Below are 17,028 nucleotides of genomic sequence, written 5' to 3'. Positions count from 1 at the left end.
ATTTACCACAAGTGCTGTATGGAGTGACTATTTCTTGAAATAATAGCTGACGTTAAGCTATGGTCTTTAAGGTTTGTGAAGCCCTTTAATTACATCTCATTTGATCCTCACAACAACCCAGAGAGGTAGGTGTTGTTATTATCCCCATTCTACAGATAAGGAAACCGAAGCAAACAGAGGTTAAGTGACTTGCCCAGCATCGCACAGCTAGTAAGTGTCTGAGGGAAAATTAGAACCATTGCTCTGTGCACTGCACTGCCTAGCTGGAGAGGCAGCATGATTCAGTGAATGATATAAGCCTGCTTTTTCAGTCCTACCACTCACCCAAACTGGCTGGGTGACTCTGGGCATGCCACTTAATTTCTCATTGTTCTAGCTAACTCGCTTAGACTTTAAGTTGAAGAGCTGTTGCTGAGCTGCATTTGTAGAGGGAGTTTGCTCAATAGGAGTTCCTTATACCCAAGAAATCAGATCTTAAATCACAGATGCTTTAAAAATGGAAGATAACTTGGTTTGGTGGAGTGCCATTTTTCTCCCCAAAAACCATTAAATGTGTTGGCATATAAGGCAGATAGGCCCCCAAATCCCCTATACAATTTTCCTTTACTTAACACACACTATTTGTGAGCAGCTCACCTTTACTCAGATGTCTGCTGGTGGATATATATGTACTCTTTCGATGCCAAAAGAATTAAGCGAGGATTCAGAAAGGTGTGGGAAACGCCTAAGACTCAAGGCTGCCGGCGTTCCTCTAGCTCCAGGAAGACTCATATCCCCCCTCCCCAAATCTTGAAATATAGTCATTTGCTGTTGTTAGTAAAATTAATTCAGGCCCCAAACTGAACTTGAGTAAATCCCTGTGGTTAATTCTTGCTATGAAACATAAAATTGATAATAACTTTAAAAAACATATTTAATGTTTTCCTCTTTTTTCTTTTTGTTTTTTCATAAAGACTGATGAGCTTGCTAAGATCTATTTCATCTTCTTGGAATAGGGCACCAGAAAGAGTCTGACCTTTTTTTGCAAATGAGGATTTTTCCTAATGGATTAGGGCTTATCAGTTCACCAGTGTCTAGAGACTTGTATAAGCTGCCAGATCCCATTCATCACTTCACAATGCCTTGTTCTTGTGACACTGAGGAAAGGGCAGGATTGAGGTTTGGAGTTGTTTTTTTTTTTAATTTGTTCCCATCTGTTCGAGCAATGTGTGACAATGAAAATCTGAGATAGTAGATATAATGTCTGGATATAAAATACATCTTTGAATCCTGAAAGACTTATTCCTTAAGCTTCAAAATGAGATGACAGGCCTTTAAGAGGATAGATATAGCATCTATTGACCACTATTAAATCATTTGAGTCATTTCCTTATATGTACACACACATATATCACACATATACACACATATATAATATACACACATTTATACACACACACACACACACACACACACACATATATATATACATTCATCAGTTTCCTTTTCTACTGATAAAAAAGGAGGGCCAGCAGCTTTCCAAAAGGCCCCTCTGATTTGCTTATTACATTTTCAATCTGGGAATGCTAAATTGGTGATTTCACTTTTTCAATGATTAACTCTCATGCGTGGCTTCAGAACTACTACAGTTCAGCAGCAGGGGAGATATTTTCATGTTTCACTGGTTCATCTGTATAATTTCTCCTGCTCATCCCGAGGGGGCCAATCAGAGAGGAGAGTGGTGTGATTAACAGAGGCACAATCACTTATCCCGAGCCCGCCTGCTTTGGGAAGTTAATCAGCTAGGCACCAAAGCCAGTAATTGCTAATCTTCAGTGTCAGAGCTTTCGAAGTGGAAGGTTAAAAGGCACATACAGCCATGGGCCTTGAGTCTTCCTGGAGCTGGAGGAACGCTGGAGGCCTTGAGTCTGTGGTGTTTCCCACACCTTTTTGAATCCTTGCTTAATTCTTTTGACATCAGAGGAGTACAGATATATCTAACCAGCAGACATCCAAGTAAAGGTGACCTGCTCACAAATAGTGTGTGTTAAGTAAAGGAAAATTGTATAGGGAGCTTGGGGGTCTATCTGCCTCATGCGCCAAAGCGTTTAATGGTTTTGGGGGAGAAAAATGGCGCTCCTCCAAATTGACCTAAAACCCTTCCATTTTTAAAGCATAGCTAAGTACTAACAGCTATTTGAGATTCAAGGAACAATAATCAGGCTGCAGGTCTCTGTAACAGCATTAATTTTCCAGGTAAGCAATCATCTAGTACAGCTAGCTTCCTTTTCAGCTTGGGTCCTGTGGCTGATAATCCATTCAAACAGGCAGGCCTGGGAGTTTCTCAGTCCTCCCCCCGCCCATTATCTTTTACAAGTGGTTTGGCTGGTGCCTGAAATGAGGCATCCAATAAGAGCTTCTTGCCTTTGGCTTAAGGGTTTGCATTAGGTAAATAATAATAATAATAGCAGTAATAATAATAGCTTGCATTTATGTAGCATTTTAAGGTTCCCAGAGTATCCTACAAGTATTATCTCACCTGATCCTTACAATAACCCTAGGAGGTAGATTGCTATTATTATCCTCATTTTACAGTTAAGGAAGTTGAGGCAGATAACAGTTAAATGATTTGCCCAGGGTCACAGAGCTAGTGAGTGCCTGAGGTCACGTTGGAACTCAGGTTTTCCTGTGTTTTGTCTACCACACTACCTCACTACCAGTAAAACTATCCCTGCAAACATCCCTGGAATATGTAATTCATTAATCCCTCCCAACCCTTCACACCTCAGTGTAAATAAGTTCACAAACAGAAATAAACCATTTCTATATCTTTTTCTTATCTGTAAAATTGGAATAATCTTTTACTACAGAAAAGTGTTTTGCCAACCCTCTGAGGCTGTATCAATGTTGTTTTGTTGAGTTATTTATTCAATTGTATCTGATTCTTCTCAACCCCGTTTGGGATTTCCTTGGCAAACATACTGGAGTGGTTTGCCATTTCCTTTTCCAGCTCATTTTACAGAGGAGGAAATGGAGGCAAAAGGGTTAAGTGACTTGCCTAGGATCACACAGCTAGTAAATGTCTGAGGATGGATGTGAATTCACAAAGATGAGTCTTTTTGATTCTGAGCCCTGTGCTCTATCTACTGTACCTTGTATGTGCCTACTAGCTGCCCTTATATCAGTGTGAGCTATCCTAATTTAGAGATGGCTGAACTTCTAAATTAGCCAAGGCTAAGGAGAGGAAGTGGATATATATGTGTGGATATATATGTGTGTGTGTGTGTGCACATAGAAACACATATACATATACACATGCATATGTACACATACTCCTAACTATAGACATACATACATGTGTATATATGTGTGTACTTATGCGTATTTGTGTAGATTTTTACATATCTACATTTTTTTATTATATGAGAGCCTGCCTGGAGTCAGGAAGGCCTGGTCTCCAGTCCTACTTCACACACACACACACACACACACACACACACACACACACACACACACACACATTGTCAGTGTGAGTTATGTTGTAGAACTATCATAAGGATACTCCTGTCCTTCCCAAGTGGGAAACACATATCACTTTTTTAAATGGGAAAATTATAAAACACTCAGCACTCATCAGAGTGATTTGTGTACATGGAGTTCTTCTCTTACCGCTCTAAGCCCCAGGATATAACCTTAGAATTAAATAATGAAGTGAAAGGTAAATGGTACAATTTAGAGCTTTGCTGTACTTCTGGAAATTGAATTGGAGGGGGAAGCAAATTGGATTTTGCAGAGCATGTTACCTCAATGAAAATCATATGGCTAGCCATATAACCAATATTTTTGCCAATCTGACTTCATTCAAGAGTGATGTCGGTCTCTAGGTCTTCTTGTTTGCTAGAGCCAAGAGTTATATTTTGGCATTTAACACAATCATCTTTGCCTCTCAGTTTCCTACTCCCATTCTCCTCCTGCTCCTTGCCTTAGTGACTTTTTAAACAATTTAAGCCGTAATCACACCTACCTCATGGGGTTGTTAAGACCAGAGACAGTATCTTGTAAAGCACTTTGCAAACCTTAAAATGCTGCAGAAATGTTAGCTGTTGTTATATTTGACCAAAGGCAAAGTCTTAAACCAATGGCATGAAGCTTTAATGGTGTGTCTAGTTTTACCCCAGGCTTGCTTTTATTTTCAATGCCTTGCTAGTTTTATTTTGTTTGTTTTGTTTTTTGTTTTTTGTGGGGAGAGGGGGAAGAGTAGCTGAATGTTTTGGATATATTTTTAAATGCTGTATTAAAAGGCTAATATCCAACATAGCTAATATGGAAATATGGTTTGCATGACTGCACATGTATAATCTTTATCAAATTGCTTGCCATCCCAGGGAGGGGGGAAGGAAGGAAGGAGAGAATTCAGAACTCACAAATTTTAAATAACTAATGTTAAAAATTGCTTTTACATGTAATTGAAAAAAACTAAAATGTGACATCCCCCCCACCAAATTAATGTCCAACAGAACATCAATACATCTAATTAAAATTGTTTATGAACTATTTACATAAGTTAAATTCAATGTTGTTGAATCATTTAAGTCTGACTTTTTGCGACCCCATTTGGGGTTTTCTTAGCAAAGATTCTGGAATGGTTTGTCATTTCCTTCTCCAGCTAATTTTACAGATGAGGAAACTGAGGCCAACAGAGTTGAGTTACTTGCACACAGTCACTCAGCTAGTATCTGAGGCTGGATTTCGATTCAGGAAGATGAATCTTCCAGATTCCAAGCCCAGTGCTCTATTGACTATGCCACCTGGCTGCCTTTGGCCCATACTGTCCATGGGGATTTCTTGGCAAAGATCCTATTGATTTGCCATTTCCTTCTCCAATGGATTAAGGCAGAGGTTCTTTGAACTCGGGCCTTCTTGACTCCAAGGGCACCTAAGTGGTGAAGTGGTCAGGAAGACTCATTTTCCTGAGTTCAAATCTGGCCTCAGATATTTACTAGCTATGTGACCCTGGGCAAGTCATTCCACCCTGTTTGCCTCAGTTTCCTCATCTGTAAAATGAGCCAGAGCAAATGAAAAACCACTCTGGTATCTTTGCCAAGAAAACCCCAAAAGGGTTACAGAGAGTCAGACATGAATGAAAAACAACTAAACAACGATTTCAATATAAGAATGGTAGTGTGGTATAGTGGATAGAGAGCTGGCCTAGAAGCCAGGAAGGCCTATATTATGTGCTGTGTGACCCTGAACAAGTAATTTAACTTCTCCATTCTCTAAACCAGGGGGCAGCTAGGCTTAGTGGTTAGAATGCTGGGCCTGGAGTCATGAAGACTCATCTTCCCAAGTTCAAATCTGGCCTCAGACACTTACTAGCTGTGTGACTCTGGGTAAGACACTTAACCTTGTTTGCCTCATCTGTAAAAGGAGCTGAAGAAGGAAATGGCAAACCACTCAGTATCTTTGTCAAGAAAACCCCAAATGGAGTCATGAAGAGTTGGATACAACATAAGCACTTTAGGGTTTACAAAGGGGTTTACATACATTATCTCATTTGATCCTCAAAACAACCTTATATAGTGGGTTCTATTAGTGTTCTCATTTTACAGATGAGGAAACTGAGGCTGAGAGAGACTTCAAATCCAGTGCTGTGACTGCAGTACTAAAAAGTACATGTGCCAGGAAAACCTGAGCTCAAATCTAGCCTTAGATCCTTCCTACCTGTATGATCCTGGGTAAGTCTCTTAACCTCTGTCCTAGGGCTTTTGTCCATTGGTGCAAATACTCCTGGATCAAGTGATACTTTGGAACTTGAGCCTTGATTGACATAAAGGTCAGGCATAGGCAGAGGTACACCGGTCAGTATTTAATAAGTGGCTCTCCAGGGGGAAAAATTGTACTTACAACACACTTTTAAGTTTAATTTGCATCATTAACATTTTCTTCATTATTTACTTAACTCTAGACAATCAACCAAACAGTAAGTCAAGTCCTGATTTGTAGATCTGCCACTTCCCTAGGTGTAAATGCTCACACTGAAAATTTAACAATATCTCTGGGGGGTTCAAGCTGCCTCTAGCACACCTCTGCTAGAGGTCCTAAACAGCTCTAATTTCATTTTTTGTATCCTAGCAATGCTTCAAGAAATTGAGTAAAGTTTTCCACCGAGGGATGAATACAGTAAGATGTGAAATACAAACCTGCATAGAATGTTTTCTTCAAGGTCAAATTATGTGTGAAGGGGGAAAGGTATAAACATTTATATAGTACCTGCTATGTGCCAGGCCCCGTGCTAAGTACTTTACAAATATCTTATTTGATGTGCACAATGATATACAGCCTGTTTCTCTCATTATAACACAAACTTGTGGTGGGGGTAGTATCTCTGGCCCTTGACTAGCAGTATATAGGCTATGGATTCCCAAACTTATTTGGCCTACCTCCCCCTTTTAAAAAAATATTTAGTGCCCCCCTGGAAATCTACTTTCTTTAAGCCTTTAACAGTTTTTTTTTTGAAATTTGTATCATTTCAAGAAAACATTTTTTTTAAATGACACATTTTAAATTTAATAATGTATTGTAAATTTGTGGGTGTTTTCCTGCATTGAAATTTTGATGATGTAATATTGTGCCATGTAACCATGTAGTATTTATTGTAAACAAGTCATTACATGCACATATTCCTGCCGATACATGCTGGACTTCCCAACACACTGGCCTGCCAACACTTGCTTGTTAAGACCTGTTGGCAGACTTGACCACTGATTGGTTATAACTTGCATTTTGTAGGTTTATTTGGATAATAATGTGATTACTACAACTTTGACTCTATTACATAACAGATGAAACATGTACTAATGGTTTTTCAAAATTTTCTTCTCTTCTTTCCTTATGCTTCCACTGCCTCCTTATTTTTATTCAACACCCCCAATTGCATCCGAGGCTACTACCAACTGCCTGGATCATTCCAGTGCCCCCGCAGTGAGCAGTATTGCCTACTTTGGGAACCTATGAATTATAGACCATGCAACATGGTGTGGTGGACAGAATTCCTAGGATTAATTAGAAGACATTTGAGTTCAAATCCTGTCTCTAAAGCTTACTAGTTGTGTGACCCTTGGGCAAGTCATTGCTTGTTTCCTCATCTGTAAAATGGAGATGATAATAATAATTGCTACTTATATGATTATTGTGAATCTTTTTTATTTGTAAGTCTTAAAGGTAGGTTATAAATTATTCTAATTTGATTTTACTGTTTGTGAAATTGAAAGACATGGAAAATGGAATTTTTTAAAAAACTGGACCTGTGATTTCATGGTATAAGGAACTCTCAGTAAGGAATTTTAACTTTATATTCCATTCTAACTGCTATGAGTGGGCAGTTAATCCCAACAGTGCCAGGGAAAGCAGTCCTGCTGTAGGCCACTGGCCCTACTTCCAGTCTAGACTCCACCACTATCATCTGGGGGAGCAATCCTTGTGGAGAAGGGGCTTTCCATACTCTCCATCATCCATACCAACTGCCAACCAACTGTCATGGAAGAACTGGTGAACCTAGGAACAGAAGCTTCCTCCAGAACACTGACTTTATTTCTCATTCAGATTCCACAGTTAACATACAAGGTAACTCCCTCTGTGGAGAAGGGGCCCATCATACCTGACAAGATCTCCGTCTCCAGCATCGATTATCTACTGGCTTCTATGGAAGGGCAGGTAAGGCCAAGAGTCCTAGAAACAGCGAATCACTCCAGTCCACCTGCTCTGGTCCCCAGTCAGACCCCACAGCCACCATTGAGAGAAACACCCTCTAAGGAGATAGAACCTGCCACCAGTGCCAATTGCCAACTGACTGCCATGGAAGGACAAGAGTCTCAGAAAAGAGAAGAGCCCCTCAAACCATTATCTCATCTTCTAGCACAGGACACACAACTGTCCTCCAGGGAAGCATTTCCCATGGAGCTGAGCCTTGATATCCATGTCAACTGCCAACCAACTTCCTTGGATAAGAAGGAAAGCCCAAGGGCCCCTGAAACAGCAACACCCCTGAAGCCAATATCTCTACCTTCAGCCCAGACCTCCTCATCATCCAGGGAATCATCTGCTATGGAGAAGAAGCCCGTCATTCCTCCCACTCCCACCACAAACTGTCACCCAACTGCCAAGGAAGGGAAAAAACACCCCAAATCCTCACAATTAGTATCGGCTTCTAAACCACCGTATTGTCCAAGTCATCCACGGAGGTCATTATCTGTGGGAACGCATTACTTAGAGAAGAGACCATCTGTCCCTATCACCAACTACACCAACAGTCCGTCAAGGAGGAGGGTAAGCAAATTAAACTGATATTTTATGGGAACTCAGTCCCTTGGAATAGTAGTTTGCCACCCACCCACCCATTCATTTATACTACCAGTTTTTGTCCTAGCCCACCCCTAAAGCTACAGGTACTGGACACCTAGAAAAAAAGGCTCTTGCCCACAGCTAACCTGTTCAACATTAGCAAGTGAGGTGGTTTGATAAATGGAAGAAGAAGATGCATTGCCTTCTATCTGCCTTTCCACTGTTCCCTAAAGACCATGGTACCTTTCCAACTGACTCCCGGCTGAAACCCCCTATACTTGTGGTCTCTCCCCCCATTAGACCTTAAATTCCTTGAGGGCCAGGACTATCTTCTCTATTTGTGTGTTCTGGGAGCAGCACAGTTCTTTGGACTCAGTAAAGGCTTAATGAATGTTTTTTTTTTTCATTTTAGATTTAGGGTGGCTTGTTCAGGGTCACAGAGCTAGTCACAGAAGCCAGGTCTTCCTTATGTGAGGCCAGCTGGCTCTCTAGCTACTAAACAGTGTCATATAGCCTGCTTGTCTACAAAAGTATTGTTGTTCAGTCATTTTTCCGCTGTGTCTGACTCCTTGTAACCTTATTTGGGGTTTTCTTGGCAAAAATACTGGAGTGGTTTGCTGTTTCCTTCTCCAGCTCCTCTTACAGATGAGGAAACTGAGGCAAACAGGGTGAAGTGACTTGCTCAGGGTCACAAAGCTAGGAATTGTCTGAGGCTGGATCTGAACTCAGGAAGATGAGTCTTCCTATCTTCAGGACTGGCACTGTACCACCCAGCTGCTCTAAATAACATCCTAGGTATGAAGGCTTTACAGGAAAAGATTATCCTCCAGAATTTGTCTTCTAATAACAATAACTAGTAATAGTAACAATAATGGTTACAATAATAATAATAGCCAGTGTTTATATATTTAGGACAAAGCACTTTACATATGTTACAAGGTAGTTAGACAGTACAATGGGGAGAGTGCTAGGCTTGGAGCCAGGACAACCCGAATTCAAATCAAGCCTCAGACATTTATTAGCTGTGTGACCCTGGGCAAGCCACTTAACCCATTTGTCTCAGTTTACTCAACTATAAAATGGGGATAATAATAGTACCTACCTCTTGGATTGTGTGGCTCAAATGAGACAATAATTGCTAAGCTTGTGGCAGTGTCTGGTACATAGTAGGTACTTAATAAATGTCTCTTGCCTGCCTCCCTTCCCTCCTTCTTCCTCTCAGTTGATCTTCCCAACAACCTTTTTTTTTAGTTAGGCAATGGGGTTAAGTGACTTGCCCAAGGTCATACAGCTAGTAAGTGTTATGTGTCTGAGGCCAGATCTGAACTCAGATCCTCCTGAATCCAGGGCCGGTGCTCTATCCACCGCACCACCTAGCTGCCCCTCCCAACAACCTTTTAAGGAAGATGTCCATTTTATCCCCATTTTGCAGATGAAGAAACATTTCATTACATTTTTATTTCTGGCTTTGTGTTTGGTTCTCCAAAGACATAAATCACCTCCTTGTTTCCTTTACCAACCCTGTACAGAGTACCTGATATCTGAATAATAAACCAATGCTCTTGTTTTTGTCTTTTTTAAGTGGCATCACTGCACCAGAGAAAGAGGCCCAGATATTTGCAGAGCCCAAACTGAATTTGGCAAGAATAATGGTTCCAGAACAAATGCTATTCAGACTCCCTGAAGTTATTTTAATTTGTATAATCAGTGGCCTCATAAATTAAAGAAATATCCTTAAGGATGTATGGCTTCAAGTGAGATTGTACAAGAGATACTTTTAATCCCTTTCTTCACTGAAGTAATACTTTAAAATACAGCTTCAGGGCCACAAATAAATAACATGAGGCTGAAACTATGCAGCAAACCCCTTCCTGAAGATATCATTTTGTAAGGGACAGTACCTTTGCTGCTTTGCTAGGAAGTAGCGTGGTTGCCCAGCCTCCAGCTGGGAGGAGTGCCTCTTACTCCTTGCTTTATTTGAGAAATTCAAGAGGTGGCAGGGTTAATGATCTCTGTAGGAAAAAAAAAGAAAAAAGAAAAACCAATTCATTTAGGAGGGAGCCCTAAGCAAGTCTCAGTTTCTGCATTGCAGCCATTTCAGGAAGATAATCCATTTAGCTTATCTTTTGATTTTAAAATAGATCTAGTATACATACTAATAAATATTATCATATTATACTAATATATAATATATTAATAATGTTATATTATGTGAATATGATAAAAATGATATACATAAACACATTCACATCCATATACACATATAGATATTAGCTATGCATATGTGTATAAATACACATGTATGCATCTATATATCTGTGGATGCATACATATAACACAAACACACATATATGCGTGCATACATATATATATGTATATATATGAGCAGCTAGGTAGTACAATGAATAGAGTACCAGGCTTGGCCTCAGGAAGACTCACTCACCTTCCTGAGTTCAAATCCAGCCTCAGACATTTACTAGTTTTACTAGCTGGGTGACTGCCTGCCAGCCACTTAACCCTGTTTGCCTCATCTGTAAAATGAGCTCAAAAAGGAAATAGGGTAGCATCTTTGCCAAGAAAATCCCAAATGGGATCAAAAAGAGTTGGACACAACTGGGAAAAAAAAGCCTGAACAGCAAGTATGCATGTATATTTATATGTGTGTGTGTGTATATACATACCCACACGTGTGCGTACATATATATGTATATACATGTAGACATATGTGTGTATGTATATATATGTATGTATGTATGTATGTGAGTGTATCTATCTATCTATATCTATCTATCTATCTATCTATCTATCTATCTATCTATCTATCTATCTATCTCACCTAACTGCAGGCCAGAGAATGAATGCCCATCTTTCTCTTAATTTGGCAAGTACTTGATAAAGGCTTTTTCATTCATTCAATATCCATTCCTTCCAAGACACCTTGGGGAGTCAGGAGGAGGACAGGGCTGAGGCTGGCGTTTTCATTAGCATAGGCTGTTTCAACCACACTTTGAGGCAAGTCATGTATTATGCTACTGTAGGAAACTGAAGCAAAGCTTTGCTCATTTCACGTGGATCCCTTCTGCAAAGGAAGCAGATAAAAAGAAAAGATCTTTTGTCTCTCATCTAGCTGTGATGATGCTTTTCCAAAGACAGGCAGAAGACGGGTGGTGGTGGTGTTGCTTTTCATTGTGGTGAATTTTCCCAGCAGGATGTTATCCTGAAGTGGTGTCACTATAGCAACTGTCCATGCTTTCCTGCAGGATTCGGAAGGTTTTGGATCCCAGCTTCCGGCTGGGACGGATCATGCCAAATGAAAAATGATGGGGAGAGGATGCTTTGCTGGCTTAGAATGTGACCCCTAAGTGTTCATTCATACATTCAACATTCACTGAGCACTCATTGGATTCAATTTTATGCTGGGGCTATGGGAGAAGGGAAGATGAAAAAGATACAGTCTCTGTCCTCAGGGAGATCCCAGTCAAGCAGCTCTCCTTCCCTTAATTTTCCTGTGGCTAAACAGTTGTATCTGGCTGGGTACAATTCTGTTTGCTAATTTGATTTTATGCTTTGCCAATCATGTTTGTTTGTACACATATGTGCATGCTTCTTGCCAATCCTTCTTGAGTTTGTCTGTCCATGCTCCTTGTGTTCCATCTTTTTTGTGGTAAAACAAACAAAAAATGGAACACTGTGGTTTGGTGTACAGAATGTTGGATTTGTAGTCCAGTCATGTCAAAGATACTTAACTAGCTGTATGACTCTAGGCAAGTCACTTAACCTCTGTTTGTCTCAGTTTCTTCATCTGCAAAATGGGGATAATAACGGCACCTACCTCAGAGTTGCTATGAGTTTCAAATGAGATATTGTTATAAAGTGTTTTGCAAATCTTGAAGCACTATATAAATGTTACTTATTATTATGACTCCTTGAAAGAAGCCTGGAGTTCAGAGGGCTTCACCATCTTCTTGATTCCTAGAAGGCTTAGTGAGACTTTTTTCATGATTCCCACCCTCTGTTAGTATGTATGGGAAAGACTGTGACCGATATTATTCTCAAGTGGGGAGTTGGTGAGTTTCAAGGAGAGTCCAGCCAGCTCTCAATTATCTGTGGTCATGGGGAACAAAAGTAGCATGAATCATTGAAATCCACAGACAATCCCCAAATCTTATTTGGACTATATTAATTCAGTCCTCTTCCCCCAAGAAACCCAGACACCAATTGCTGGCAAAGGCATGAAATAAACTGATTTAAATTTCATCTACCCTGCCACCAAACAGGAGAAATAAAATGATGAGGAGCATGGAGGAGCAGGGATAATCTAATCATCGCCTGATTTAAACCCACAGACAATCAGGAATGGAGTCTGTTTCTCCTCCTGATGACAGTCATCATCAGGGTTGACTCAACTTTATTCTTTCCAGCCTTTAAGGTCAGATTCGTGAGGTGGGAAGAAGCAAGTTTGGGTTACCATTGTTCTTGGTCTGCTTAGATATGGAGCTGGCCTTCTCTGTTGTTTGTTTGTTCAGTCGTGTTCAACTCCTCATGACCCCATTTGGGGTTTTCTTGGCAAACATACTGGAGTGGTTTGCCATTTCCTTCTCCAGCTCCTTTTACAGAGGAGAAAACCGAGGCAAACAGGGTTAAGTGACTTGCCCAGGATCTCACAGCTAGTAAGTGTCTGAGGTTGGATTTGAACTCTGGAAGAAGAGCCTGACTCCAAGCCAGGAACTTTATCCACTGTGCCACCTAGCAGCCTCCTCCATATTTTCTGTGGAAGAAACCACTTATCAAAGAAACTATTGACTGCTGTGCTATAGACAAACTCAGATGAGATAATTAATTCAAGAAATTATGAAATATCTACTCTGTTCAACAAGGAATTATCAAATACCTGCTCTGTTCCAGGCACTCTGCTAGGCACTGAGCATACAAAGACAAAAATGACAGATTCTCTCCCCTCAAGGAGATTTATATTCTACTAGATTTTTTATTCATGCAAAAGGCAGCCTGGCCCAGTGGAAAGAGCCCTGATTCTGAAATTAGGGCACCTGAGTTCAAATCCCGACTCTAATGTTAACTGCCTCTGTGACCTTGAGGAGGTCACTTCTCTGCCCTGGGGCCCAGTTTAGCCATTTATAAAATGAGGGGGTTGGGCTTGATGGCCTGTGTGTATATGGGTGTGGGGGGGAGGGTGGGGGGGTGTACCTAATAGCATGAGCACACAGAGTATTTATTTGTTATATGATTTTGCAAAACTTCCTTTCTGAGTCTTTAGAGATCTTGCACATCCTCTTCCTTGTTTTTTTTTTTTTTACTATTTTCTTCATCAAGTTTTGTATAATTATTCTATCTCTATGCTTTTTTTTTTTACCCTACAGAAATCACAACAAAGTCAACGGAAGAAATTCAAAAGCAAAAGAGTTGATCCCCTCAAAGGCCAGAAGGTTATTGCAAGATCAGAGGAAAACGGCTTTTATTTTCCAGGTAGACTTTGTATTTTAAGACTCCCTAAGATACAGTTAGGGCTGCTAGATGGTTCTGCAGTGGATACGGTGCCAGGCCTGGAGTTAGGAAGACTCATCTTCTTGAGTTCAAATCTGGCCAGAGATACTTACTAACTGTGTGACTCTGGGCAAGTCATTTAACCTTGTTTGCCTCAGTTTCCTCATCTGTAAAATGTGCCAGAGAAGGAAATGGCAAACTACTCCAGTATCTTTGCCATCAAATGGGGGTCACAAAAAGTGGGATGCAACAAAAGTTATCAAAATATATGTTAACTAAGATTTATACAGTGTGATAATGTAGAGTACAGGTATTACATTATTTAGACTGTGAGCCCTTATGATGGTATTTGCTCTTAATTACACAGGAACAGATTATGCTGTTTGTGGATTATTGATGCCTTCTTGTCTCCTGTTGCCTATCTTCCTGTCATTTCCCTTCTCAGACAGTATCTCCCTCCACCTGGGAAAAGGGGAAAAAAAATGAAAACTCAAATCTATCACTTTGCCAGTGCAATTGCAGCTTCTGCTGGGCATGGAGGATAAAATTCCTAGGCCAAATGAGTTTGGGGAATTTTCTGTGGATTTAGTATAAGTATGCTGTCACTAGTACAAGGCAAACCTCATTACAAGGTGCTGTGACTGCCTGTCTAAATTCTTTGGTTATATTGGAGTTTGGTGCTATTGAATATTGACTACTAGCTGGAATTCTTTTGATTCCACTGAGGAGAGGTTTTTACAGATGATTTCACTTAGAAATTAACAGATTGATTTGCTACTGGTCCCTTAGTAAACAGTTGACTGATTAATGGTTAATTGAGTTCAACTCAATTATGCTTTCTTAAATCCCTCTTTGGTACAAGGTACGGTGCTGGGTATGTGAGTAGTTGGGATGGGGAGGGAAATACAAAGTTTGTTTGTTTTTTTAAGTAGTCCTTGTCCTCAGGGAGCTTATGGCCTAATACAGGGAAGGGGTAGCAACCTCTCAGGGCTTAAAATGAAGAGGCTGGGCTTTTTTTTTGTTGTTGTTCGATAAGTGTCCGACTCTTGGTGACCCCATCTGGGGTTTTCTTGGTATAAATATTGAAATGGTTTGCCATTTCCTTGTCCAACAGAGGTTGGGCTAAATGACCTCTAGGTTAATAATCCTATGATCCTAAGATCAGATAAGTTATACCATGCACGTAATAGTAATGAGAAGCACTAGCCTTAGAAGCTAGAGGTCTGGCCTTAGAGTCTGGTTCAAGACCTGCCTCGGGCCCGTATTAGTTGTCCGACTGTAAACAAATCATTTAACCTCTCAACACCTTCAGATACCTCTGTGAGGCTATTAGTTACAAGTGGATTGCCAGTGGATGAAAGGGGTTTCCACACCGATGAAATCACAAGTCTGGGCCAAAAAAAGAGATAATACTGGTTAGAACTCTGATTAAATGAATACATTTATATAGTCATATAGAGTGGCCTAAAAGATTTAAGGGAGGACAGAGGGAAGGCTTACCTTTAACTAGGGCAAAAATCTTGGGCTTTGAGCTGCTCTACTTCCTGGTGGCTCAAAAAAGATGGGTGTATGTTCTGAAAGGGTTGTTAATGAAAAGGATAGTATCAACATCTTTCTGAAATAAGACATAAGGGCCATGGTGACTGATGCAGATGAACTCTATAATCATCTGAGGGAATCTGACCAGGTTAGAACTATTTAGTTCCTAGATCAGTGCCGCAGGACCCGAATCTATTCTTAACAGAGAATTCCAGGACTTTGTCATTAATGGGGTCCTCAGTGGGAGATGGAAGTATTTCTGTTGGGGAAAGGATACATGACAAGTTGGCATTTTATTTGCACATGAGCACAGCTGTCCCGCACAAAGTATATTAGGCCTCTGGCATCACCATCCAAATCACCAGATAAAATGTAATTCCAGAATCTCTATTACCAAGGAGGACAGTTAGAGACAGATATCAGCTGGATTTATTTTTTTTTTTAGTTTCCAGAGGGCAGATGTGGGGCTGACAACTGGAACAATTTGATTTGTAAACTTAGCAAATTTGCATTGGAACTTACTTTGTGAGAATCAATATGGAGTCATGGCTCAAAAAGGGACCTATCAGTTTATACCTTGCCACTGGTCTTGAAGCAAAGTGAAGGGGAAGAGGTGCTTGGGACCTTCCTTCCTTTTCTCTAAGGCTCAAGGCTGCTCAGATGTGATTGTAGAAAACCGTCTTACTGGGTTGAAAAAGCTCCTTCTGATTTATTTAGCTGGGTGTTTATAATGCCAATTGAGAATAATTTGGAAGCCAAACAGTAAGGCTGAAGCAATTTGGACTCCAACCTCTGCTGGCTCCTCATTAAGTAACAGAATTTTAGAACTGGAATGGTACAGTGGAAAGAATGCTGGATTTGAAGACCTGGTTTTGAATCCCAGATTTGGCACTTACTAACTCTCTGACCTTGGATGAAAAAACCCTGATTCCCTCATCTGCAAAATGAGAGGTTTGGATTCAATGGTCTCCAAGGGCCTCACCAGCTCTGGATCTTTTAATGACTTCAAAGGAACAAGATCATAGGAGCTTACGTTTTCCAATTAGAAGGGACCCCAGTGGCCATAATCCAATTCTTTCATTTTACAGATGAGGAAATTAAGCCGGGAGAACTTTAGTTACTTGCACAAGATCACATGGGTAGTAAACGAGAGACAGAAGACTTGAACCCAGGTCTTCTAATTCCAAAGCCAATGCTCTTCCACTGGACTATGGTCGTTTAGTCAGTCAGTCAGTCAATAAGCATTTATTAAATACCTATTAAGTACCAAGAACTAGTGCTAAGCACTAGTCCAACACATATCTGAAGCAAATTGTTGTCTCATCTTGAAGACCTCCTTTGATTTGAAAGAAGACCATTCTATGTTTGGATAGGTCTAATCCTTAGGAATCTTTGCTTATACTGAACTGATTTGCCTCTCTATTTTCTACCTAATGCTCCTGGTTCTAATCTTTGGAACTAAGAGGAGTAAATCTAATGCCTCTTCCCACAAGACAAACTTGAAGACATTTATTATCCACCATGCCCACCCCTAGGTACTCTTTCCTCCAGGATAAAAAACTCCAGTTAATAATACAATAGTTTACTGCTTTAGTATTTTAGCAAAAATTTGAAGGGCCCAGATATCCATCAGCACAGTAATTGTGAGCTAAGAAAATGAACCAGAAA

General features: G+C 40.3%; 1 protein-coding gene across 1 annotated transcript in view; it reads left to right on the top strand.

The window, feature by feature from the left end:
- Nucleotides 1-17,028, top strand: part of VWA3B (von Willebrand factor A domain containing 3B) — a 200,534-nt gene that overhangs the window by 159,745 nt on the left and 23,761 nt on the right. Inside the window, 1 exon segment of the mRNA XM_078146122.1 lies at nt 13,698-13,810. Within this exon segment, the coding sequence (XP_078002248.1) occupies nt 13,698-13,810 (113 nt within the window).

Source organism: Phascolarctos cinereus, unplaced genomic scaffold, assembly GCF_003287225.1.
Source record: "Phascolarctos cinereus isolate Bilbo 61053 unplaced genomic scaffold, phaCin_HiC Scaffold_726;HRSCAF=1367, whole genome shotgun sequence".
NCBI lineage: Eukaryota > Metazoa > Chordata > Mammalia > Diprotodontia > Phascolarctidae > Phascolarctos > Phascolarctos cinereus.
Note: the sequence above shows the minus strand (reverse complement) of the source record. Positions and strands in the feature narration are given on the sequence as shown.